Source organism: Dendrobates tinctorius, unplaced genomic scaffold (genome assembly GCF_039654945.1).
Source record: "Dendrobates tinctorius isolate UK_male_01 unplaced genomic scaffold, ASM3965494v1 ptg000007l, whole genome shotgun sequence".
In the NCBI taxonomy this organism is placed as follows: domain Eukaryota; kingdom Metazoa; phylum Chordata; class Amphibia; order Anura; family Dendrobatidae; genus Dendrobates; species Dendrobates tinctorius.
This window is the reverse complement of record NW_027361675.1, coordinates 53,349,222-53,374,571: the sequence shown is the minus strand read 5'-3', so window position 1 is coordinate 53,374,571 and position 25,350 is coordinate 53,349,222. Positions and strand designations below refer to the sequence as shown.

Below are 25,350 nucleotides of genomic sequence, written 5' to 3'. Positions count from 1 at the left end.
TGGACGGAGTATATAAGGTAAGCTGTACGGCTCCCTATTATAATAAGAATCTCAGATATTTATGCTGAGAATGCCTTTATGGCAGACCCTTGTGAGGCTGTTATATGAAATTTTAAGGCACGTTTGTACGGCTCCCTGTTATGGTGGAATTCTGTTCATTCAAGGTCTGTGCATCTGTATACCGGGCCTTTGTATGGCATTAGTGGTCAGTGGATGTAAGATACTGGCGGGACGCCTCTTCCACTGCATGTCTCATCTGGATAAATATCAGAGATTCTTATTGTAATAGGGAGCCGTACAGCTTACCTTATATACTCCGTCCAACAGGAGCCTACATAATGCTCGTTCTTCTACTCATCCACTAAAAAATTTTTTCAAAAAAAGCAGATGGACTGATGAAGGCCATGTAGGCCGAAACGTTTGCAGACTGCCTAAATAAAATGTATTTCTATTCTGGACACTATAAGTTGAGCGCCAAGTTATTTTCACCTTTGTGCTTTGGTTTGGGTTACCTACTTGTGCACCCTGCAGTAGTTCCACACTATACTGTACACGGTAAGTGATGACATGGCCCTCAAAGATCCCTGATCTCAGCATCATCAGGTGTATAGGGTTAGATTAAGAGACAGAAGGATTTGAGCAAGCCCATATCCACAGAAGATTTGTTGTTAGTTATACAAGACTTTAGGAGCAACCTCCCACCCATGTTCCTTCAAAATCTGTGTGCAAGTGTATCGAGTAGAATTGCTACTTTTTTCAATGCAAAGGGTGGTCACCCCAAATATTGATCTGATTTAGATTTCTCTTTTGTTTATTCACTTTGCATCTTATTAATTGTTAAATATAAACTATTAACACTTCTAATTTTAAAAGCATCCTTACCTTGCAACATTTTTCCTCATCTGCCTAAAACTTTTGCAGAGTACTGTACATACATGCTGAAATGGGTGAAAGTAATTAAAGGGGTTAGTTGATGGGAAAAAAATTGTATGTGACTTGTAAATAAACTGACATTACTAACATTAATAGGGCAGTCCAGTCCTTTGAAAAAAAATCTGTAGTCACTCTATGTGATGGCCGACTTCTGAATCCTTACAGCTTGTGCAACATGTTATGACAGGATTCTTTGATGTCGAGGCCTAGAACAAGCGGTCACATAGCCATAAGTACCGTAGGTGATTTACATACATCTGGCCACATTCCAACTAGACGTGCATGACCTCATTCAATTCACTTGTATTGAGCGAGGCCGAGTATGACTAGTTGGCACGTGACATGTATGCAAATTGCATTTCTTGCGTCGTTGGGATTTCGAGAACACTAACCTGTTTTTTTCTTTTATTTATCTTAGTGGTAAAAAAAAAATCTGAAAATTGTAAATAAAAAGTAAAATGTATTTTTATTGCCTTGTTCTGAGACCTATAACTTTTAAATGTTCCCCTTTGAGCTATCTGAGGGTTTGCTTTTTTGCACAGTGAGCTGTTGCTTTTATTGATACCATTTTGGGGTAGATATGACATTTTGATTGATTTTTATTGCATTTTTATGGCGTTTAACGTACAGTTTACTTATTTTTATAATTTGATAGATTGGCCTTTTTTGAACACAACTATACCAAATATGTCTGTTTAATTACCTTATTTTTAAAGTGGCGTGATTTAAACTTTTATAGGCTACTTTCACACTTGCGTTTTTTTGCTGCGCGTTTTTTGCGCACACAAACGCATGAAAAAAACGCATCATGCGTTTGTGTGCGTTTTTTTGCGGGTTTTGGTGCATTTTTTTTTAAAAAAATGCATGCTTTTTTTGCGCATACGTGCGCATTACAATGCGCACGTATGCGCACCCAAAGAGTATAATGGGTGTTTTGCTGTAAAAAAAACCGCATTGCGTGCGCATGAGGTTTTTTGGGGCAAGTCGGACGCACAAAAAATGCAACAAGATGCATTTTGTGCGCCCGAGCGCACGCTGCAAAAAAACGCATGCGCATACAAACGCGTACGTGCGCATATGTATGCACACATATGCGCACCCATGTTAAAGTATAGGGGAAAATTGCATGCTTTTTTTTGCGCTAAAAAGCAGCGCAAAAAAACGCAAGTGTGAAACCAGCCATACACTTTTTAAAAAATATATGTTTTTTCATGTTTATATTATTTTTTTCTTTAAATTTAAAAAAACTGACCATCACATCCAAGCATAACCTAAGTGTGAACAGGTGCCTAACTTAGAGTCACCAACTCATATACATTCAAACAAAATGGGAAGCACACTGTAGCACCATAACATGCAAACATGAAATATGAAAAATGAATTGCATTACTGCATTAGAAATATGAAAAACTGAGAAAGCTTAGCGCATAAAATGGCCATTTTATGTGTACCTGGAAGCCACGGTAAGGCGTTTCTCGTTTTCTAGGACCCTAACATTACATTAGCAGTAATGCAATTAATTTTTCCTATTTCATATTTGCATGCTATGGCGCTACAGTGTGCTTCCTATTTTGTTTGAGTATATTATTTTTTTGTGCACAAAGGAGACTTGAACTCCAGTCATTAGATCACTTATGCAATATACTGCAATTTTGCAGTATTGAAGTATATACTGTAGTGAAATTATAGTTCTTCTGTGAAGCTCAGCCTTTGGCTAATATAACTTTGGCTTCTCGTGTAAAGCTTTAACTTTTTGGACTAATATATCAGTTGTAGGCTCCAAAAAATCACGTCGCGATTTTATAAATATTTAAAAAGAAAACTTTTTTTTATTATTTATTAATTGATCAGCCTTCGCAAAATTATGAATCTTTGAAGGAAAGGAAAGCAAAAAATGGTAATGCAATATATTGCAAACACCATTCTGAATGTGCTGTTTTAGCTGCGGCTCCAAAAAGAATCCACACTCAAGCACTAGTTACAGACACTCCTTGTCTAACCATGTAGATAGGGATCAGAGAACCTCACATGTGGAGTGTTTGTAAACAGTGGTTGAGTAGGAATTGTTGCTAGAGCAGCAGATCAAAGCAGCCTCTAAAAGTACACAAACTAGACAGTTAAAACAGCACTTTCAGTTTGGTGTTTAAGAGATGGAAGAAAAATGAGAAAATGGAGTATATCAAAAAGAATCAGAACTTTGCAAAGGCTGATCAATAATTAAATAAAACAACGTTTAGTTATGCTTTAAATATATTAGATGCAAGCACTATAGAATACAGGAAGAAATTCAAACATAATGTAAATGTTGCTATTGTTTTTCTTTGTGACTTATACTATTTTACTTATTGCAAAGATCTATCGAAGACCTCAGCAGAGAGTCCAAACCTGGTCATGATTTCAACTGCTCACCTATTACAACAGCAAAGATTGTTCCAGACACAGGTCCTTGTGCCAAAGTCCCGAAGCCTTCAGCCCATGAAAATCCACCCAGTATATCAAACTTTTTGTACAATGTCACCCTACCCAATCAGCTATGTATGGAGTTAAAGCAGGAGATTCTCACCAATATTCCAGGACACAGTATATCCAGTGAGTTACTGAGTCACAAGTCTCCAGGAGAACAGATGCAGGATTTCTCAGATTGTTCCGGTGAGGACTGTAATGTATCTGCCAATAATGTATTATTTCTGGTATAATATTTAGAAGATCATGCATGTTCAATGTCCACTAATTTCAAAATGTCTGATGATATTTCTCTCAAATTTATCTAAGAACGTCAAACCTTATATTGATTGCACCTTTTGTATATACGCTTGATTGTTTAGTTGCGAGATGGAGAGCTGGCCACAACTTGAAACCAGCTAGTCATAAGTGATTTAATAAGAATGGATTAGTCCATGTCACTAGTCTGTCCAGCAAATATGTGGCTAGCTCCTCTACAAGAATACGTTTTAAAATGCCAAATGTATGGCACTGGTAAGTTATAATGTGGGCTTACCTGCTATTTGAGATGCTAAAATGCTGCAATGTTTTTATAGGAATTTTTAGAACTGGATATTGTGGATCCAGGTAGTACTATGCGGAGACCTTTCTGAGAAGAAAACTTTTAAAATATAAAGTTATCTTCATGTATGGACAATCCCTACAAAGCATTTACAAACAGCAATTATTCCTAGATGTGATCAAAATTAGATAGTACAAACAATATTAGGTTGTATTATTAGTAGTAGAACAATATTCGAAAGTAGAGAAGGGTTGTTTAAATACAGGTATCTTGGTAATGCCTATCAGAATTTTGAGGTGCTTTTATTGCCATGCTTGAGTTAGCACAAAACTTGCATCTATTAACCTTTTATTACATGAGATGTAAGAGTTTTCAATTTTTTTGGCTAGTGCTCTATTTTATGTTGTACCATCTTAAAGGAGTCGTCCACTACTGGGAAAACCCATTCTTAAACTAAATGTTTGGCCCTGATAAAATAATAAACCTTATACGTCGGCAATCGCTCTCCCCGAGGCTGTGATGCGATGTTGTGACACGTGATGCCAGCGCCCAGTCAGTTCTGGCATCACTGTCTCGGCCTTCGGACAAACTGAACATGAAGAGGAAACCAGATCTGCAGCTGATCCCAGACTTCCTCTTTATGTTCAATTTGTCCGAAGGCCGAGACAGTGACGCCAGTGCTGATTGGGCACCAGGCATCACAATGTCCTTCCACTGCCCCGGGACCACGAGTGCCGCCACCTTAGGAACGGCATCAGCTAGGAGGTGAGTATAGGCTTTATTATTTTATCGGGACTGGATATTTATTTTAAGAAGGGGGTTGTCCTAGTAGTGGACAACCCCTTTAAGTAAGTGACCAAAGTAAGCTTTGCCATATATGCATAAATAAAAGATACAGTTTACATAGAACAACTCTATTCACACGAATGGCATACTTAAAGAAGGTTGTTACGTCTCATGAGAAAAGTCTGTAGTCACTCTGTGACAGCAGACTGCCTAATTGTAACAGTATGCAATGGCCACACTGTCACCATTCCCCTGTATTCCCTGTGGGAGGTCACATAACCATAGGTATGTAATATGCATACTGGAGGTGACATGGTGATTAGTCGCATCCAGTTTCTCCCACCAGAAGTGAATTTGTAAGATGCCCAAGCGAGGTAGTTGTGGGCGAGCTTCTGTTCCCACTCACTTTGGCATCCTACAGACATCTTGTGAGCCAGTCCTGGTGTGCTGCTGTGTTTGAGGCGTATCACACTTAAGTTAGGGCTTCAGGCCTCTTCTTCTCTTGAGTACAGGAATCCCTCTTATGGATCCAGGACAGCAATTAATCCAGGAGACACGAGATTCATAAAAACAACCAAACTTTTACTTGGTGAATAGCAGTATTTACAGGCAGATGTAGAGGATGAGGCCCAATGGGTTGTCATCTTTGCCACAGGTACTGGATACAACTTCAGCCCTGGTTCTTGATATAGGTAGAATGTCCCTCTCACAGGATTCTCTAGTCCTAGTGAGTCTTCCCCACCACTAGCAGTATATTCGGATTATAATTCTTTCCGCCTCATGTAGTCTGAGTCCATCTTTCTCTGTAGCTTCACAGGCTGAGTTCGCCCCAGGCCCCGACGTCCATCTCGAGGTTGCCCCAGGCCATTAGACGGAATCACACGCTGTCCCTAGCAGCCTCTGAATCAAGCTCGCTACTTCACACACTGCTCTCCACATTCTAACTGGCCCTGTCACTTCCTGGACCTGCCACTAACTCCCAATTCTGCCCTCCCAAACTGGGCCAGTCATTACAGTTAACCCTGTCTAAGCTAACTCCACCCCCAGTGGGTATCATCCTTTTATAGGATACATAAAGATCAAATGCATTAACCTTGGATTGTCAGGGAGAAAACCACCGTTTCCCACCACTGCTACAAATTGAGAGAAGTCGGGTGAGCCTAGTCAGCACAGAACTGAAAGTATGCAAATGGCACATAATCACAATGAATGACTATTGACTTTTCTTCTGAGAGCTGACAACCCCTTTAATAGAGGCAGTCTGCATTACCTATTGTGAAAAACGTGACATCAATTTACCTTTTCCTCTGCATGCAGGACAATCTTCAGCAACAAATAATAGTCTCAGACAGAATGTTCATGCCTCAAAACATGTGCTGTTTTCAATAGTTCATGATAAAACAGGTAAGTGTGTAATTAACTGTAATAAAGTTATTTATACTGTATTTAGAAAAGTTTTACGCAGGCGTGATAAAACATCTGCAAAAAGATAAATTCAAATCAAATTAATACTTGTGCACAGTTTTTGAAGGAACTCACCATAGAAGTTGTTCTAAACATCTTGGAAGATTAACCACAGATCTTCTGTGGATGTGGGCTTGTACAACTGCTTCATCATGTAATACAAGACTGAATCGATGATGTTAAAATCATAGCTCTGTGATGGCAGTATCATTACTTGTAGAACATATCTTGAAACTCCAGACTTTTCTGTTGCTGTAAAATGACCTTTTCTATTGTTGCTGAAATAAATCATTTGATTTTTTTATGACCTGTGACATGAAATTGTCTTCCTTAGGCCTGTTTCACACTTCAGTTTTTCCTGTCAGTCCAGATCCGCCAAAATAGCGGAAAACGGATCCGCAGGTGGACTGACAGGAACGTGTGTGGGCGGATGAACAGATCCGCCGATGGTTAAAATTTAAAGGAACCGCGCCTGGGAAAAAAAAGAAAAAAAAAATACCGTGGGATGTAGGGGTATCCATGTGCGGGCATCTGCGGTGAGTAGCGATCTCGGGAAGAGAGCGGGCATCATCACATGATGTGGCAGAGATCGCGCGAGGAATGGAGGTGATCGCGCGATGCAGGGGCAGAGAGCCGAGATCTCGCGCGAGGAATGGAGGTGATCGCGCGATGCCAGGGGCTGAGAGCTGAGATCTCGTGCGAGGAATGGAGGTGATCGCGCGATGCAGGGGCTGAGAGCCGAGATCTCGCGCGAGGAATGGAGGTGATCGCGCGATGCAGGGGGAGTTCGGCCGAGGTGTTCGCAGGCGGGCAGGAGATTGCGCGGGGATTGGAGGCTATCGGGAGGGAAGTCAGGTAAGGAGAGAGAGAATGAATTTCATTCGGCACCCAAAGAGAATTGTGGGTTAAATCAGTGAATGGCGGATCCGCGGCCAAAAAAAACGTTGCATGGTCCGTCCGGTGATGTCAGCGGACGCCAAAATCTTGGCGGATCCGCTGACATGCGGATGCAACGGACGACCATCAGTCAAAATCGGCTTATAATGCTAGTCAATGGGGAAAAAAACGGATCCGCCAAAAAAAATGGCGGATCCGTTTTTTCTCCAAAACGGCAGATTTTGACTGATGGTCAAAAACGGATGTGTGAAACAGGCCTTAAACTCATCTTTGTAGCAAACTTTGGCTGCCCCTCGCCCAGTTTTAAGTGTTTCAGTGTACATATAAATATGATAATTATCATCGACTGTCTGGTATAATTAGCTAATCCTTCAAAATCTGACATTGTACTGTTCTTATTTCTAGCCTCCTGCATAGCTGTTTCTGTTGCAGTTAATAAAAGTGTTTTAACCTATATAAGAAAATGATTATCATTATCACCTAATTGGTATAATTGGTTACGCATAAATCTGACTATAATCCTATTTTTTTTTACTTTATTTAAGTGTACCTAGAAGAATTGTAAGGCAAAGGGAGGTCACACCAAATATTGATTTCATTTTAATTTCTCTTTTGTGAGTTGATAAAAATAATCTACACTCACTGGCCACTTTATTAGGTACACCATGCTAGTAAGGGGTTGGACCCCCTTTTGCCTTCAGAACTGCCTCAATTCTTCGTGGCAGAGATTCAACAAGGTGCTGGAAGCATTCCTCAGAGATTTTGGACCATATTGACATGATGGCATCACACAGTTGGCGCAGATTTGTCGGCTGCACATTCCTGATGCGAATCTCCCGTTCCACCACATCCCAAAGATGCTCTATTGGATTGAGATCTGGTGACTGAGGAGGCCATTTGAGTACAGTAAACTCATTGTCATGTTCAAGAAACCAATCTGAGATGATTCGAGCTTTATGACATGGCGCATTATCCTGCTGAAAGTAGCCATCAGATGTTGGGTACATTGTGGTCATAAAGGGATGGACATGGTCAGCAACAATACTCAGGTAGGCTGTGGCGTTGCAACGATGCTCAATTGGTACCAAGGGGCCCAAAGAGTGCCCAGAAAAAATTCCCCACACCATGGCACCACCACCACCAGCCTGAACCGTTGATACAAGGCTGGATGGATCCATGCTTTCATGTTGTTTACTCCAAATTCTGACCCTACCATCCGAATGTCGCAGCAGAAATCGAGACTCATCAGACCAGGCAACGTTTTTCCAATCTTCTACTGTCCAATTTCGATGAGCTTGTGCAAATTGTAGCCTCAGTTTCCTGTTCTTAGCTGAGAGGAGTGGTACCCAGTGTGGTCTTCTGCTGCTGTAGCCCATCTGCCTCAAAGTTCGACGCACTGTGCGTTCAGAGATGCTCTTCTGCCTACCTTGGTTGTAACGGGTGGCAATTTGAGTCACTGTTGCCTTTCTATCAGCTCGAACCAGTCTGCCCATTCTCCTCTGACCTCTGGCATCAACATGGCATTTCCGGCCACAGAACTGCCGCTCACTGGATTTTTTTTCTTTTTCGGACCATTCTCTGTAAACCCTAGAGATGGTTGTGCGTGAAAATCCCAGTAGATCAGCAGTTTCTGAAATTCTCAGACCAGCCCTTCTGGCACCAACAATCATGCCACGTTCAAAGGCACTCAAATCACCTTTCTTCCCCATACTGATGCTCAGTTTGAACTGCAGGAGATTGTCCTGACCATGTCTACATGCCTAAATGCACTGAGTTGCCGCCATGTGATTGGCTGATTAGAAATTAAGTCTTAACACACAGTTGGACAGGTGTACCTAATAAAGTGGCCAGTGAGTGTATTATCATGTCTATTTTGGAATGTATTTTTACTTTGCAGCATTATTTCCACACCTGCCTAAAACTTTTACACAATACTGTATATATTTAAATATAACATACTGTACAGTGACAACCTGAGAGTAAGTGAGCTCATGGGAACATTATTTTCCGAGATGGATTGCTAGCCTAAGGAAACTTTTATTGCAATGTCTTACCTGGCTCCAAATAAACCTAATTGGCCAGTTTGAAAAATAGATGGGTATTATTATTTATTATTATTATTATTTATTGTTATAGCGCCATTTATTCCATGGCGCTTTACATGTGAGGAGGGGTATACATAATAAAAACAAGTACAATAATGTTAAACAATACAAGTCATAACTGGTACAGGAGGAGAGAGGACCCTGCCCGTGAAGGCTCACAATCTACAAGGGATGGGTGAGAATACAGTAGGCGAGGGTAGAGCTGGTCGTGCAGCGGTTTGGTCGATCGGTGGTTACTGCAGGTTATAGGCTTGTCGGAAGAGGTGGGTCTTCAGGCTCTTTTTGAAGGTTTCGATGGTAGGTGAAAGTCTGATATGTTGTGGTAGACAGTTCCAGAGTAGGGGTGATGCGCGAGAGAAATCTTGTATGCGATTGTGGGAAGAGGAGATAAGAGGGGAGTAGAGAAGGAGATCTTGTGATGATTGGAGGTTGCGTGCAGGAAAGTACCGGGAGACGAGGTCACAGATGTATGGAGGAGACAGGTTGTGGATGGCTTTGTATGTCATGGTTATGGTTTTGTACTGGAGTCTCTGGGCAATGGGGAGCCAGTGAAGGGATTGACAGAGGGGAGAAGCTGGGGAATAGCAGGGGGACAGGTGGATTAGTCGGGCAGCAGAGTTTAGAATAGATTGGAGGGGTGCGAGAGTGTTCGAGGGGAGGCCACAGAGCAGGAGGTTGTAGTAGTCAAGGCGAGATATAATGAGGGCATGGACTCGGGTTTTTGCAGATTTTTGGTTGAGGAATGAACGGATTCGTGAAATATTTTTGAGTTCAAGTCGGCAGCAAGTGGAAAGGGCTTGGATATGTGGTTTGAAGGAGAGATCAGTGTCAAGGATTACTCCGAGGCAGCGAGCTTGTGGGACTGGGGAGAGTGGGCAGCCATTTACTTTAATGGATAGGTTCGTTGGGGGGGTCACGTGAGATGGGGGAAAGATGATGAATTCTGTTTTGTCCATGTTAAGTTTCAGAAATCTAGCGGAGAAGAAGGATGAAATAGTGGACAGATATTGAGGGATTCTGGTTAGTAGGGAGGTGATATCTGGTCCAGAGATGTAGATCTGTGTGTCGTCAGCATAGAGATGATACTGAAAGCCATGAGATTCTATGAGCTGATCCAGGCCGAAGGTGTAAATGGAGAAGAGCAGGGGTCCTAGGACTGAATCTTGTGGGACTCCGACAGATAGGGGGCGAGGTGAGGAGGTGGTGTGTGAGTGGGAGACGCTGAATGTCCGGTCTGTTAGGTATGATGAGATCCAGGATAGGGCCAAGTCTGTGATGCCAAGGGATGAGAGGGTCTGTAATAATAGGGAATGGTCCACTGTGTCAAAGGCAGCCGACAGGTCCAGGAGGAGGAGGACAGAGTAGTGTCGCTTGCTCTTGGCAGTTAAGAGGTCATTGGTGACCTTAGTAAGGGCAGTTTCAGTGGAGTGGTGTGACCGGAAGCCAGATTGTAAGCGGTCGAAGAGGGAGCAAGAAGAGAGATGGGAGGACAGTTCAAGGTAGACGTGTTGTTCCAGTAGCTTGGAGGCATAGGGGAGAAGTGATATAGGGCGATAGCTAGATACAAAGGATGGGTCAAGAGAGGGCTTTTTGAGGATAGGTGTGATGGAGGCATGTTTAAAGCTTGAGGGGAAAACACCAGTTGTTAGTGATAGGTTGAAGAAATGGGTTAGGGTTGGGATGAAGACTGTGGTGATGAAGTGGGATGGGATCGGGTCAAGTGCACAGGTGGTGAGATGTGATCTTGAGAGTAGAGTGGAGAGTCGATCTTCTGTGATGGTGGAGAAGTTGGTTTTGGAGGTGGAGGACTGGGAAGTCGGGAGGAGGGGCTCTGGGAGTTGTTGACCAAAACTGTCTCTGATGTTATCAAGTAGAGTGGGAACCCACTTTTCTCTCCTCCCCATCTCTCGAAGCTAGACCCTATTCCAGGTTTTAAATTGAATTAAAAGGAAAAAAGTAGATATATTTACTGCCACACACACTCGGTGACTGGCTAAATATATATAACATTTTGTTTTGTTATTTTGGCTCTTTCACACTTGTGCTGCTATCACCTGTAAGTTGTGAGTATTCCAGAGGGTTGTGGACAGGCACAGATTTACATTAATAAATACATGGTTTTCTTTGCTAAAAATGTAAGTAAACTTATTATTATTATTATTATCATCAATGATTGATATATTAAAGAAGATCTGTCAGCACAGAATGACTGTTGAAGCCAAGTACATGCCCTAGGTGCACCCTTGGCATAGTCAGACAGTTCAGTGCATGTTTCCACCTGCTTTTTTCATCTTTCTTTGCCCTTCTCCGGCTCTACGAAGCCACTCAAAAAAAAGTGGGGTCGGAAATAGAGTCTGAACAGGTGGGAAGGTTCACGGAAATGTTTGGTCACTCCAAGCGTGCAGCAAGTGCCTGTACTTGGCTTCAACAGTCGTTTTGTGCTGGCAGGCTCCCTTTAATATATTTAGGCCTCTGCCTTCAACCAGTGCTTATTTTAGCTTATTCTTTTTGGTAGAGAAATGGGACAGTTTTATTAAAGAAACCGAGGATATCAATGCCCTCAGGGAGTGTGTACAAATCTTGTTTAACAGCAGATATGGTGAGTATTGGTATTCCTGTTACATCGTTGCATCTATCACTTTGTATTATTGCAATGCAAGTTGAACCATCATGATTAAGAATGAAACGCGTTGATGATCAGTAGCCATTCACCACTCTTCGATGGATTTTAAATGGTTAAAATAAAGTGCTCATTTAACCTATTTGAATTGAGCTGAACAAACCCATGTTGTAACTGTGAGACTGGAGAGCTCCGGGAGTTGAACCCTCAGGACCACGACGACAAACCTCCCTCGGGCGAGCTGGCCAGGTGTACCACCCCCTATACAGGGAGCGTTAGGGGCAGACCCAGGGGAGACTATCACCGTGTAAGCTGATACCTGGGAACAGCCGGAAGGAGAAGCAGGCAGGGGATGTACAGGCGACCAAATGGGAGATGGCGACAACCATAGGAGAGACTGCTGTAGCCGTGGGGACGGAGGTGGACAGCAAGGGAGGAGGCAGGAACGGGTTCTGGGCGAGACACTGGAACAGGCAGACGAAGGCAGGAACGGACTGGACCTGGAAGGGAACACAGGGAGGTCACAAGTAGGGAACTAGCGGAGGACCAGGACAGTACAAAGCGCAGAGACAGGAGGAACGCAGGAGAGCGTGGACCCGATATCAAACGTGATCCACAATTGATAGTCAGGCAAAGAGCATAGTGTGAGGCTGCCTGATATAGGGCACGCTGCACAACTTCCGGGTCAGGGTGCAGCAGTGTAATGGGGCCAAGGGATAGGGCGCCTAGTCTAGGGGGGCGTGCCTAGATGTGCGCCTGCGTACCTGAGAGGGAGCAGCGGCCGGCCGCAGGACAGGAAGAGAGGCAGTTGATGGACAGGTGCCAGCAGTGGGGGAGCGCCAGAGAGCCCTGGGCGGCGTGGAGGCGGCGGGGACCGCCGGTGCTGTGACAAGAGGAGCCGTGGCAGAGGCGGACAGGGCGGAGGTGGCAGGAGCATGGCCATGGGGAGCTGCGGCAGCGGCGGTCAGAGCAGCGGCCGCCGAAGCCGCAGGGCGAGCGGGAGCCGTGGAACAAGAAGAGGTGAGCATGACAGTAACTATGCCAGATTGTCTTCAGTTTTGGAATTTCCATATTCTACAATTATCTCCAGGTCAGGAAATTCACGTAGCTCCTGTCCACGGCCAGAAAGCACTTACCTGGACTGGGAATTGGGGTTGCTCGAAGCAGTCCACTTATCTCTAGTTTCCAGTATACATTTTTGATAACTCCCTTCCCAATGTATATTTTTACTCAATATTACAGGTTTACTGTGGAAATGTAGAAATTCAGTTCTGAAATTGAGATGAAATTGAAACATAATTTTGGAATTGTAAATTATGGATAACATGCACCTTACACTATGGATGGAACCTTGAACCAATATCAACATCTCTATGTATGCAGCCCTTTCCATCTGAATCTTGTCAATTATAAACCCACTTTAAATGCATTAAATAATCAAAGCATAAAAGTAATTGACAATTAAATATTTACTGTGAATAATTTATAATCCACGGTCATCATGGTAATTACTACTTTGCGCTGTTTGCCTTCAATTTTACTATAAAGAGTTCATTAAAATAGGTTTGACTGAACAGGATGCAAGTTTTAAAGGGAACCTGTCACATTGAACTTGTGCGCTCATCTATGGAGCAGCTGGAGTTGAACAGACTGATATGTGAGCTTATGGGGAAAAGTGTATACCTTGTATTTTATTTTTTGCAATCATTGATCTTATTAGGTTTAGTAGTCAAGTGGGTGGTCCTAATGAGTGACCGCTAGTGACAGAAATGCTGAATATTACCATCCAATTGGCTCCGACAAGAATGAGCAGAAATTTAAGTCACTAAAATACAGGTAAGGCCGGAATCACACATGCGAGAAACACGTCTGTCTTGCATATTAATGCCCGGCACTGCCACCGGCAATCAGGAGCGGAGCGTTCAGCTGCATGTATTGCTATGCGGCTGCATGCTCCACTCCCGAGTGTCGGCGGCAGGGCTGGGTATTAACATGCGAGACTCGGCTGTGTTTCTCACATGTGTGATTCCGGCCTTATTCTAGTTCTTTTCTCACAAAACTATATATTCCTGAACTGTAACAACATGCTCATAGATTTCACAGTTATTTCCATGCGGACAGATTCTCTTGCAGATTATGAATTTATTTTATATCTGTTGATGACACTGACAAATGTAGTTTTTCCCTTCCAGCTGAAGCTTTAGGCCTTGATCACATGGTGCCCGTACCTTATCGGAAGATTGCTTGTCACCCAGAAGCAGTGGAGATTGTAGGAATACCTGATAAAATCCCTTTCAAAAGACCATGCAGTTATGGAGTGCCTAAACTCAAAAGAATCCTTGAAGAAAGGCACAACGTACACTTCAAAATTAAAAGGTAGCATGGTGCATTTGAGGGCACAGAGACAACATTTATCATCTATCCACTGCTGGTAACAAGAATGGGGGTCCCACAATGATCATGCATATGCACTATTGCTCAATGGAAGGTGTAAACATTCAATGCAGGTGGCAGGATGCATGCTTGACTATCACACCATTACTTAACTTAGTGCGGCTGTGTTGTGAGAAGGAACCCCTATGTAATAATTGGTGAGAGTCCTAGAAGTGTGTTGCCCAGTCATTATACCTTTATCACCTACTAGATCGCATTGGGAGGGCGGTAATGTCACAATGGGGGCAGGCTTTGCAGCGTTGAGAATCTCTCCCTCCCCCCCATGTTCTCACCCACCTATCCACTCTCTTTCCCCATGTGCTGACTTCTCCCGTCTGTGCTCTCTTCTTTGACCTGTCTACCCCATGTGCTATCCCCCTTGTCTGCTGTCTCTCTCCTTCCTGTGCTGTGTTCTCCCCTCATGTGCTGTCCCGTTTGAGCTATCTCTCCCCTGTGCTCTGTTTCACTCCTGTGCGCTTTCTCTCTCCCCCATCTGCTGTCGTCTCCTCTCATGTCATCTCTTGTTTGACCCGTGTACCCCATCACTAAACAGTCAGTGCACAGCATGTCAGGAGTAATTTCTGTTTAAAGGCGTTTTCCCACGAACGAAAGTTCATTTTAAAAATTGTCTTTGTCTGACCGTGCACAGAACATACCACAGCTCCTGGGCAGGGGAGGAAAAAAAAGATAATAATGACATTACAGCAGGAGATCGCATAGGATACATTTTGTGAGGTAAAATATTGTTTAAAAACAGTCAGTGAAATATTTTACCTCACAAAATGAATCCTCTGTGATCCCCTGCTGTAATGTCAGTATGTGGTATGCTCCGAACACTGTCAGACACAGATAATTTTTAAAATGAACTTTCATTCATGGGAAAACCCCTTTAATGTGACTGGCTTCCTCTGCCTGTAGACACGTCGCGCATCTGCCGTCGCGCATCTGCCGCCGGGATCAGCTGAATGATTCACTGCGCCTGCGCGGAATTCGCGCAGGCGCAGTGCGACGGTGTTCCGCTGGTGTACTGCGCAAGAGGCTGCGTGAGAGTGTGTGTGTGAGTATATGAGAGTGAATGTGAGTGTGTGTGTATGAGTGAGTGTATGAGTGTGAGGGTGTGAGTGTGTGTGTGTGTGTGGTGCGTATGGCGTATAGAGTTTGTGTGTGTGGTGCGACGGTGTTCCGCTGGTGGTATCGCGCAATAGGTTGGTACCAGCAGCAGTTTCCATATTGAGACACCCATCACTTGGGTGTCCCAATTTGGTGGTCGGTGAATTCTGGGATGCGGTGACATCAGGACAGAACAGGAAATGAAAACATTACAAGGCAATTATATAAATAGATTATTTGGAAAGGTAATGAATGTTGTTCATGGGATAACACCTCTAAGATAGTTATGATAACAGAATGCCATTGAAGTGGCAGCTTCATAAATATACCTTTTTTCTTGCAGTATGTTTGATCAAAGAATTTTTGAAGGTAAGTTAAACATTTAATCCTTTATTAATCAAAAGCTAAAGTTTCACGTTATAATTGGTTCAAAGGGCTTTCCCATCCCAGATATGTAGGGTCTGTCCTCTTTGCCTTCTCCACTCTTCTCCATCCAGTCTAGGTGCAGCTGTATCACCTTAGAAAACCATAGACGAGGAACCTTCATTCTGGTGATGAGTGGGGTTTTAAGTGGTTATATCCAAAATTATAATATATTTATGCCCTATATACCTAATGTCTGAGATGAGAATACCCCATCAACTAATTTCTGACTCTGAGTTGAAATGTACTTGAATATTATTTGTATATTAATGATTTTTCTGCATAATTAATTAAACTGGATCTTTCTGCACTTTCAGACCATTTGTTTTAGTAAATAATTGAATTCCCCATACTGCAACAATTCGGAACCGTTTTTTCTTAAAATTCTGTATCATACTGTACAATTCCTGTTATGACTTAAAAAACAAATGGGTGTTAACAGTTGAGGGGTGTATCCTTACATCCTCTGATATTGTCCAATCAATGTTAACAGTTCTAGACTGTGTATATGCAAATTGTCTCTTCAGAGAGGAAGAGGACTAGAACTCTAGTGCCACCTATTGGAAGTAGCAATCCTAAAAGTCAATGTCAACCATTTAACGAGCCTTGTTACATGACTTAGGATAAAAGCCAAGCCAGAATCTTGCAAATTGAGATTCTGGCTTGGCTTTTATCCTAATTCATGTAACAAGGCTTGTTAAATGGTCGACATTGACTTTTAGGATTGCTACTTCCAAAAGGTGGCACTAGAGTTCTAGTGCTCTTCCTCTCTGAAGAGACAATTTGCATAATTAGCATATTTCCCAGAGGAGCATTGCGGCTTTAAGTCTCCTCATCTCGACATGCTTAGCATGTCATTCTCCGCAAGGAGAAATTATACTTCTTAGACTGTGTATAGGCACACCCCATTATCTAGGAGAGTGGTAACACCAACTTGTCAAATTCTTTATGAATGGTCAGGAGCAGTTATGGACATGATTTTGCCATTGGCATCCAATGATATTCTAAGTGAGACGTCAGTGGTGAGAAGCCAGGTTTCTTAAGGCAGAGCAATTGTAGTATTATTATACATTACAAAAATGGACATCTAACTATAACTAGGTACTAAATTTACCAAAGAAACGTCAAAGCCAGATGTATGCAGCTCGGGAGACGAAGCTTGCGGAGACCCTCAGAAGCTGACGGCTATAGACCTGCTCGGGTTGTCCCTTGGGAACAGGTGAGTTTTATTTTATCAGCATCCTCATTTGTGAACCTACTTTATATGCTAACAATAATAAGTACGGCTGAGTTTACATGAACTGATTTTCTCTCCAGTCACACTGTTGTCAAGTTACTTTATCTTGTGATGTCTTACTATAATTTCCATCCCTTGCACAGTAAATCCTTGCTACCAACTATATTAGCCAGGGTAGCCTTTTACACAGTTAATACCCTCATAGGCTATCCTTAATAATGGATCTAATGTGTCTGATCAGAATACAATGCAGTTATCACTGCAGCACATCATTTTCAATCAGGCTCTGTTCAGATTGCAGTTGGGACTGTTTCTGCCTCATGTAAATTTGCCATGATTCACCCAGGTGCCATAGAGAGAAAGTGACTATACACAGACCCAAGAAATCATCACCATTTTTAGTTCCTTCATATGACATAGTCCAGTCTCTTTTATGTCATACTGGGGTGGCAATATCTCTATAGAACTACTGGTGGTTACTGTTGAAAATGAAAAATATATATTTGTGTGCAACTTTTCTTTTCCTTTCATATTTTTAGGTCTGAAATTGGCAACATATCTGAAGAATGTGAGCCAGGTAAAGTAAAATTTTAAACTTTTTGTAACTTTTTGTATCATTAAGTCCCGCCAGTCCTTAAAGGGGTTTGGCCACTATTTTTTTTACTGATGGCCTTAGAATAGGCCATCAATATGTGAAAGGTGAGGGTGCAACTCTCGGCACCTCCGCCAATCAGCTGTTAGTGGTGGAAGTACTTCAATGCTGCCAGAATCTAGCACTGTAGTACTGCAGATCCAAATGAATGAATAGGAGTTGATCTGCAGTACCTGGCCCTCGCCACTATAGATTGGGGAAGTTTGCTTTTTTCCTGCAGCATCCGAGAACTTCCAGTCGGTCCTTTCAGATATTATAGGCTTATCCTAAGGTTAATAAAAGTAGTGGCCAACCTTTTTGCCATGATAAATTATTCTTCAGCGTACATTCACAAAATATCCCTTTTTCAACAATGAACAGGTTATGTACATGTTTTAAATTTGCCATATTTTTTATTTAATTGTAAGAGATTTTTTAATGAAAATGAAAAGTACCGTATTTTTCGGGGGGAAAATTTTGGGGGAAAATGGGGGTGCGTCTTATAATGCGGATATACCTTTCCGGTACCGTTGCTGCAGGCTGCAGGCTGGGATGAGGGGGTGTCCGACAGTGCTGCGGGTGCCCGGCAGTACTACGGGGGTGTCTGGCGCTGCACAGGTGTCCGGTACTGCTGCGGGTGTCTCTGTTGCTGCAGGGAGCTCTGCCGACATTTTGTGAAAGGCCAGAGCCCCCGCAGTTCCATGGCTTCCTATTCAGTAGACTCCAGGAAAATGGCCGCCGGTGCATGCGCAGATGGAGATCTCGGCACCAAGATCTCGGGAGTTGAGATCTCAGATATATATATAGATGTCTGTGACACACACACACAAACATACATATATATATATATATATATATATATATATTATATAGATAAGTACAAGAAAAAACAGCAATTCATGTGCCATGTATTGTAAAATCACAGCGGGAGCCGACAGGATAGAAGAGATGGATTACATACAGTAAATACAAATAGAATAGATAGATATGTAGATATCTGTGACAAATACAATTAGTACAGTGTGTGTGCAGCTTACTGTACATGTATTTAATTAATAAAAGATTGTGTTTCGGAAAAAAATGGCATGGGCTCCCGCGCAACTTTTGTAACCAGCAGAGGGTAAGCCGACGGCTGGGGGCAGATGTTTATAGCCTGGGAAGGGGGTAATACCCATGGAGCTTCCCAGACTATTAATATCAGCTCACAACTGTATACTTAGCCTTTACTGGCTATTAAAATCGGGGATCCCAACTAAAAAATGACATGGGTACCCCCTATAATTAATAACCAGCAAAGGCTATGCAAACAGCTGCGGGCTGATATTAATAGCCTAGGAAGGGGCTATGGATACTGGCCCCCCAGGCTAAAAACATCAGCTCTCAGCCAGCCCAGAAAAGGCGCATCTCTAAGATGCGCCAATTCTGGCACTTAGCCTTGCTCTTCCCACTTGCCCTGTAGCGGTAGCAAGTGGGGTGATAGTTGGGGGGGTTGATGTCACCTTTGTATTGTCAGGTGACATCAAGCCCCGAGGTTAGTAATAGAGGGGCGTCAATAAGACACCCCCATTACTAACCCCATAGTCACATTGTATGAAAACACAGACACCCAGAAAAAGTCCTTTAATTGAAGAAATGACACCGACTCCTTTAATATTCTTACTTAAACCATACTTACGACCTCACCCATTCCCCCGATGCCCTCGTCATCTGCAAAAGAGGTAAAAAAAAAAAACAAACTACAAAATTCCTCACCTGTCCACAGAGATGCTTTTAATGCATTTGTCCTATGACGAGTCTAGCTCTGCTACATCTAGATGGCAGGCTGCATGGATGCATGATGCATCCATACAGCCTGTCATCCAGCAGACACACTGTGTCTGCTTGTGAACTGCTATTCCTTGTCTGAGGGCATCACGAGCGTGAGAAAGTTCTCCTGCTCGCGGTGCAGTCTAACAGGTCCTGCGAGTTCACGGCCAATAAACTCGCTTCACCTTCCTGACGTCAGCGCAAACGCCAGGGGAAAATTTCCCACGGCACTCACGCCGACGTCACATAGGTGAAGTTAGTTCATTGGTCTGGAACTCGCAGGACCTGTCAGACGGCACCGCAAGCAGGAGAACTTTCTCATGCTCTTGGTGCCATTTATTCTATCTATGTATCTATGTAATATGTATAATATATATAAATCTCTGGCAAAAATTAAGAGACCACTGTCAAATGTACAGTTTGTCTGATTTTTCTCTTTATAGGTATATTTTTGAGTAAAATGTAAATTGCTCTTTTAGTCTATAAACTACTGACAACATGTCTTCGAATCTCCAAGCACTAAATTTTGTATTTTTTTTCTGACAAAGAAAAATTGTCAAAATTAATACAAAAACAGTGCTTTCAGACCTCAAATAATGCAAAGAAAACAAGTTCATAATCATTTTGATACAAAAATACTAATGTTTTAACTCAGGAAGTGTTCAGAAATCAATATTTTGTGGAATATCCATGTTTTTTAAAAACAGCTTTCATGCGTCTTGGCATGCTTTCCACCAGTCTTTCACACGGCTTCTGGCACAAAAATTTAAGCAGTTCTTTGTTTGATGGCTTGTGACAATCCATCATCCTCTTGATTACTTTCCAGAGATTTTCAATGGGGTTCAGGTCTGGAGAATGGGCTGCCCATGACAGGGTTTTGATGTGGTGGTCTCTTAAATTTTGCCAGAGCTGTGTGTGTGTCACTGACATCTATATATCTATGTATTCTATGTGTATATATCTATTCTATCAATTCTATTCTAACCTGTCACTCTGTGATTTAACTGTACGCGGCACATGAATTGCCGGCTTTTATTCTATCTACCTATCTATCTATTATATATCTCTATGTAAAAGTTAATGTTAAAATCGCATTGCAGTCAGATAGCAATGACACTGCCTTTGGATGTAAATTGTATGCTAGGTGTGAATAATCGGATTGTACTCGCATAAAAAAATCGCATGACACTTGCATTACACTCGTCCGACTCTCTTGCATCAAAATCGGACCAATTTTAAAATCACTAGTTTGACTCCAGTCTAATGCTATTGTTGAGAGAACAATTAAACAACCAATCAATCCCCTTATAAGCACTCAAGTGGAGGCAAGATTCCATTGATATTGTGTCTTGGCTTTACTTTTGCCCAATAAGCTGGGAATTTTCACTGGTATATGCCAACATTAATATACAGTGGGGCAAAAAAGTATTTAGTCAGTCAGCAATAGTGCAAGTTCCACCACTTAAAAAGATGAGAGGTGTCTGTAATTTACATCATAGGTAGACCTCAACTATGGGAGACAAACTGAGAAAAAAAAATCCAGAAAATCACATTGTCTGTTTTTTTTTCCATTTTATTTGCATATTATGGTGGAAAATAAGTATTTGGTCAGAAACAAGCAATAAAGATTTCTGGCTCTCACAGACCTGTAACTTCTTCTTTAAGAGTCTCCTCTTTCCTCCACTCATTACCTGTAGTAATGGCACCTGTTTAAACTTGTTATCAGTATAAAAAGACACCTGTGCACACCCCCAAACAGTCTGACTCCAAACTCCACTATGGTGAAGACCAAAGAGCTGTCAAAGGACACCAGAAACAAAATTGTAGCCCTGCACCAGGCTGGGAAGACTGAATCTGCAATAGCCAACCAGCTTGGAGTGAAGAAATCAACTGTGGGAGCAATAATTAGAAAATGGAAGACATACAAGACCACTGATAATCTCCCTCGATCTGGTGCTCCACGCAAAATCCCACCCCGTGGGGTCAGAATGATCACAAGAACGGTGAGCAAAAATCCCAGAACCACGCGGTGGGACCTAGTGAATGAACTGCAGAGAGCTGGGACCAATGTAACAAGGCCTACCATAAGTAACACACTACGCCACCATGGACTCAGATCCTGCAGTGCCAGACTTGTGCCACTGCTTAAGCCTGTACATGTCCGGGCCCGTCTGAAGTTTGCTAGAGAGCATTTGGATGATCCAGAGGAGTTTTGGGAGAATGTCCTATGGTCTGATGAAACCAAACTGGAACTGTTTGGTAGAAACACAACTTGTCGTGTTTGGAGGAAAAAGAATACTGAGTTGCATCCATCAAACACCATACCTACTGTAAAGCATGGTGGTGGAAACATCATGCTTTGGGGCTGTTTCTCTGCAAAGGGGCCAGGACGACTGATCCGGGTACATGAAAGAATGAATGGGGCCATGTATCGTGAGATTTTGAGTGCAAACCTCCTTCCATCAGCAAGGGCATTGAATATGAAACGTGGCTGGGTCTTTCAACATGACAATGATCCAAAGCACACCGCCAGGGCAACGAAGGAGTGGCTTCGTACGAAGCATTTCAAGGTCCTGGAGTGGCCTAGCCAGTCTCCAGATCTCAACCCTATAGAAAACCTTTGGAGGGAGTTGAAAGTCCGTGTTGCCAAGCGAAAAGCCAAAAACATCACTGCTCTAGAGGAGATCTGCATGGAGGAATGGGCCAACATACCAACAACAGTGTGTGGCAACCTTGTGAAGACTTACAGAAAACGTTTGACCTCTGTCATTGCCAACAAAGGATATATCACAAAGTATTGAGATGAAATTTTGTTTCTGACCAAATACTTATTTTCCACCATAATATGCAAATAAAATGAAAAAAAAACAGACAATGTGATTTTCTGGATTTTTTTTTCTCAGTTTGTCTCCCATAGTTGAGGTCTACCTATGATGTAAATTACAGACGCCTCTCATCTTTTTAAGTGGTGGAACTTGCACTATTGCTGACTGACTAAATACTTTTTTGCCCCACTGTACCTACATATGCAACATTTTACTATACTGTATCACCATTGTGAAATAAAACATACATTGGGGTATCATGTACATTTTTTGCTTTCCTACACTCCCTTTACCATGGATAGTATGGACCAGTTTGGCATATGAACATTCCTAGGTGCATATGCAAAATCTACATACTGTATAAACGCGGTATGAAAATCGACTAAGAAATGGGTTCTCATGAGAGACCGGTGGACAATGGGTGGTGAAAATGAGAACTTGTGTAGTTTTTATCTTAAGAATAGAGATCTAGCAGTATCTAAATGATCTAAATTCTGACATTACAATGTGAGGACTGAAAACTCTGAAAATATTAGAACTCTGTAAACAGAGATGTTAACATCCTCGACTATAATTATTATCACACAGAATAGGCTCTCAAAGTCACATTTACATTAGCTGAAATTGTGCTACCTTACACACTAGAGAATATGTTTTAGTACATTATTAATGAAGTTACAGACATTGGTATGGACTTTGGCTGTAATCACTACTATAAAAAATATTCTCAAATTAACAGGTACATCAAGTGAAAAGGATGGGCTGAAAACAATCAAGGTTGAGCCTGAAGAACAAGAAATAATACAAGTTACTGCTCCAGGTAGTGTGACTTGCCGACTAGTGCTTTACTGATACGTACCACCTTTGTGGCTGTCTAAATGCTGCGTTCCATTATTGGCTGTCTATGCAGTCTGTCACAGATAAGATTTTATGGAACTTTCTTTCCTTGTGTCAACAATGGAGCAACATGGATTTATTTCTTTAAATTGGTTGTTCAGTAGCTGCAATCTCTGCATTCCTGTCCTGATTCCCAGCTTCTTCAGAATATCTTAATACACACATGCCTTCTTTCTTAAAACTATCAGGATGTTTCATATCAATCAATAAATGGCAATTGACTGAAGAGGTTCAGCAGCAGTTGTAGTGTGTATAATACAATTTAAAAAAAAATGTGCAAACTAGGTTTATTATGGCAATGTACAAATATTCTGCTGTTCGCAATAAACAAAAAAACACAACAAACAAAAAAAATGTATAACACCGTTAATATAACAAGTGCTTTCTCTAAATTCAACACAGAATCTTACTTTTACTGACCACTGTAGTTTCTTTGATGACTAGCTTCTTTAATACTTACAAGAGCACCCTTTGGCTGTTATGACCTGATGTTAATAGACAGATGCAGCCACTAGCTTCTTGTAGCATTCCTAATGAATATTAGTCCATTACTCATGGGCAATGGCCTCCAGTTCACTAATATTCTTTGGTTTGTTTGCTGAAACTGCCTTCTTCTCATCCCAACAAAGATTTTCATCGAGGTCTACATCAGACAGATGTTACAGCCTTTCCAAAATCTTCCAGGACTTCCTCCTTAACCAGACTTTGGTGGACTCTGAGGTGCACTTGCGTTCATTGTCCTTTTTGGAAAGTTCAATGATGCCCAAACTTCAATTGGCTCACAAAAGGCATGATGTTTTCTCATATGCTTCATTCTTCCTACACCAGACATGAACTTGAAAAGTTCCAGTTTTGTTTCATCACTCCCTAGATCTGAATCCCAAAACTTGTGTGGATTATTTATATGGCGTTGAGTCAACGATTCTTGTGTTTTGGTGTCAGTAGAAGTGTATGTCTTGATAGTCTGGCATGGAGACCTTCAGGATTTAGTATGCGGTTTACTGTGCACACTGAAACCTCAGTACCTGCTGCCACTAAGTCTTGCTGCAGGTATTTTGCAAGGTTTTTTTGTCCACCAGACTGCTCATGAATCTGATGGCAGTGAGTGAAAGCTTTTTTTTTTTGCCAAAAACTTTGCTTCGAACTTTATTTCTAGGAACATTCAATGCATTTGTTATCTTTTTGTTTCCCTTTCCTTGTTTTTTTGTGCAAGTCAGTGATCTCTTCTCTTAATTTTTTGGACCACGTTCTTGACTGCTCAAGAAAATTAGTGACAATTGCATATGAGGAATGTGCTAAGATTAGTTAGAAACACTACCAGAAGCTGGTGTCTAGCTGCAGTATGTATCATGTTTGCAGCAGGTCATAACAGCCCAAGGTGCTGTATTAAATAAGAAAGACGCTTGCCAAGCAAGAGTTAATAATGATAATTAAGGAGGAATAATTCTGAAGCTGTAGTAGTCAGTAAAAGTTACATTTTATTTTCTATTATAAATTATATATTTTGTTAATAAACCTAATTTACAACTGGGGTTAAATGCTACTCTAACTAATGTAAATTAGTAAGTCTTTTAAGAGAGTCATCTTGAAATAGTGGGAAATGTGGGTAACCTATGCTGCTGGTTGTGTATCCACAATAAAGATCCAATGTGTAGCATAGAGGTGACAGTGCCGTCTTCTCGAATTGTTTCAAAGTTAACAAACATCTTCTTCAGGAGAGCCACAAAGATGGACAATCTTTGAGGGTTCCTGAAGAAGAAGTTTGTTAGCTTTAAAACGTGCTGAGAATAAACCGCACTGTCACCTCTATACTACACATTGGATCTTTATTGTGGATACACAACCAGCAGCACAGACCCAAATATCCCACTACTTCAACACCACATTGGATATGCCAATATATGAAGCTGCAGCAGCTGGAAACCACTATTCTGACACCTAGATAGTGTTGTGCCTCAGATAGCCACACCAAGTGAGCAGTACCGCTTTACTTTACAACCTGGTATATTGGATAAAGCTCTGTTGCGCTTGGCTAATTTCAAGAGAGTCATCTTGAAGTAGTGAAGTAGTGGGATATTTGAGTCTGTGCTGCTGGTTGTGTATCCACAATAAAGATCCAATGTGTAGTATAGAGATGACAGTGCCGTCTTCTCGAATTGTTTAAAAGTAAACAAACATC

General features: G+C 41.9%; 1 protein-coding gene across 9 annotated transcripts in view; it reads left to right on the top strand.

The window, feature by feature from the left end:
• GTF2IRD1 (GTF2I repeat domain containing 1) overlaps window positions 1–25,350 on the top strand; it is a 190,039-nt gene that overhangs the window by 129,743 nt on the left and 34,946 nt on the right. For 8 of the 9 annotated variants that reach the window (XM_073574760.1, XM_073574753.1, XM_073574772.1 and 5 more), the window contains 8 exons: window positions 3,287–3,582; window positions 6,041–6,127; window positions 11,705–11,788; window positions 14,002–14,185; window positions 15,696–15,721; window positions 16,877–16,994; window positions 17,552–17,589; window positions 23,014–23,094. In XM_073574760.1, the coding sequence (XP_073430861.1) occupies window positions 3,287–3,582; window positions 6,041–6,127; window positions 11,705–11,788; window positions 14,002–14,185; window positions 15,696–15,721; window positions 16,877–16,994; window positions 17,552–17,589; window positions 23,014–23,094 (914 nt within the window). The remainder of the gene's footprint in view (window positions 1–3,286; window positions 3,583–6,040; window positions 6,128–11,704; window positions 11,789–14,001; window positions 14,186–15,695; window positions 15,722–16,876; window positions 16,995–17,551; window positions 17,590–23,013; window positions 23,095–25,350) is intronic. The other variant, XM_073574783.1, reaches the window with a different exon arrangement.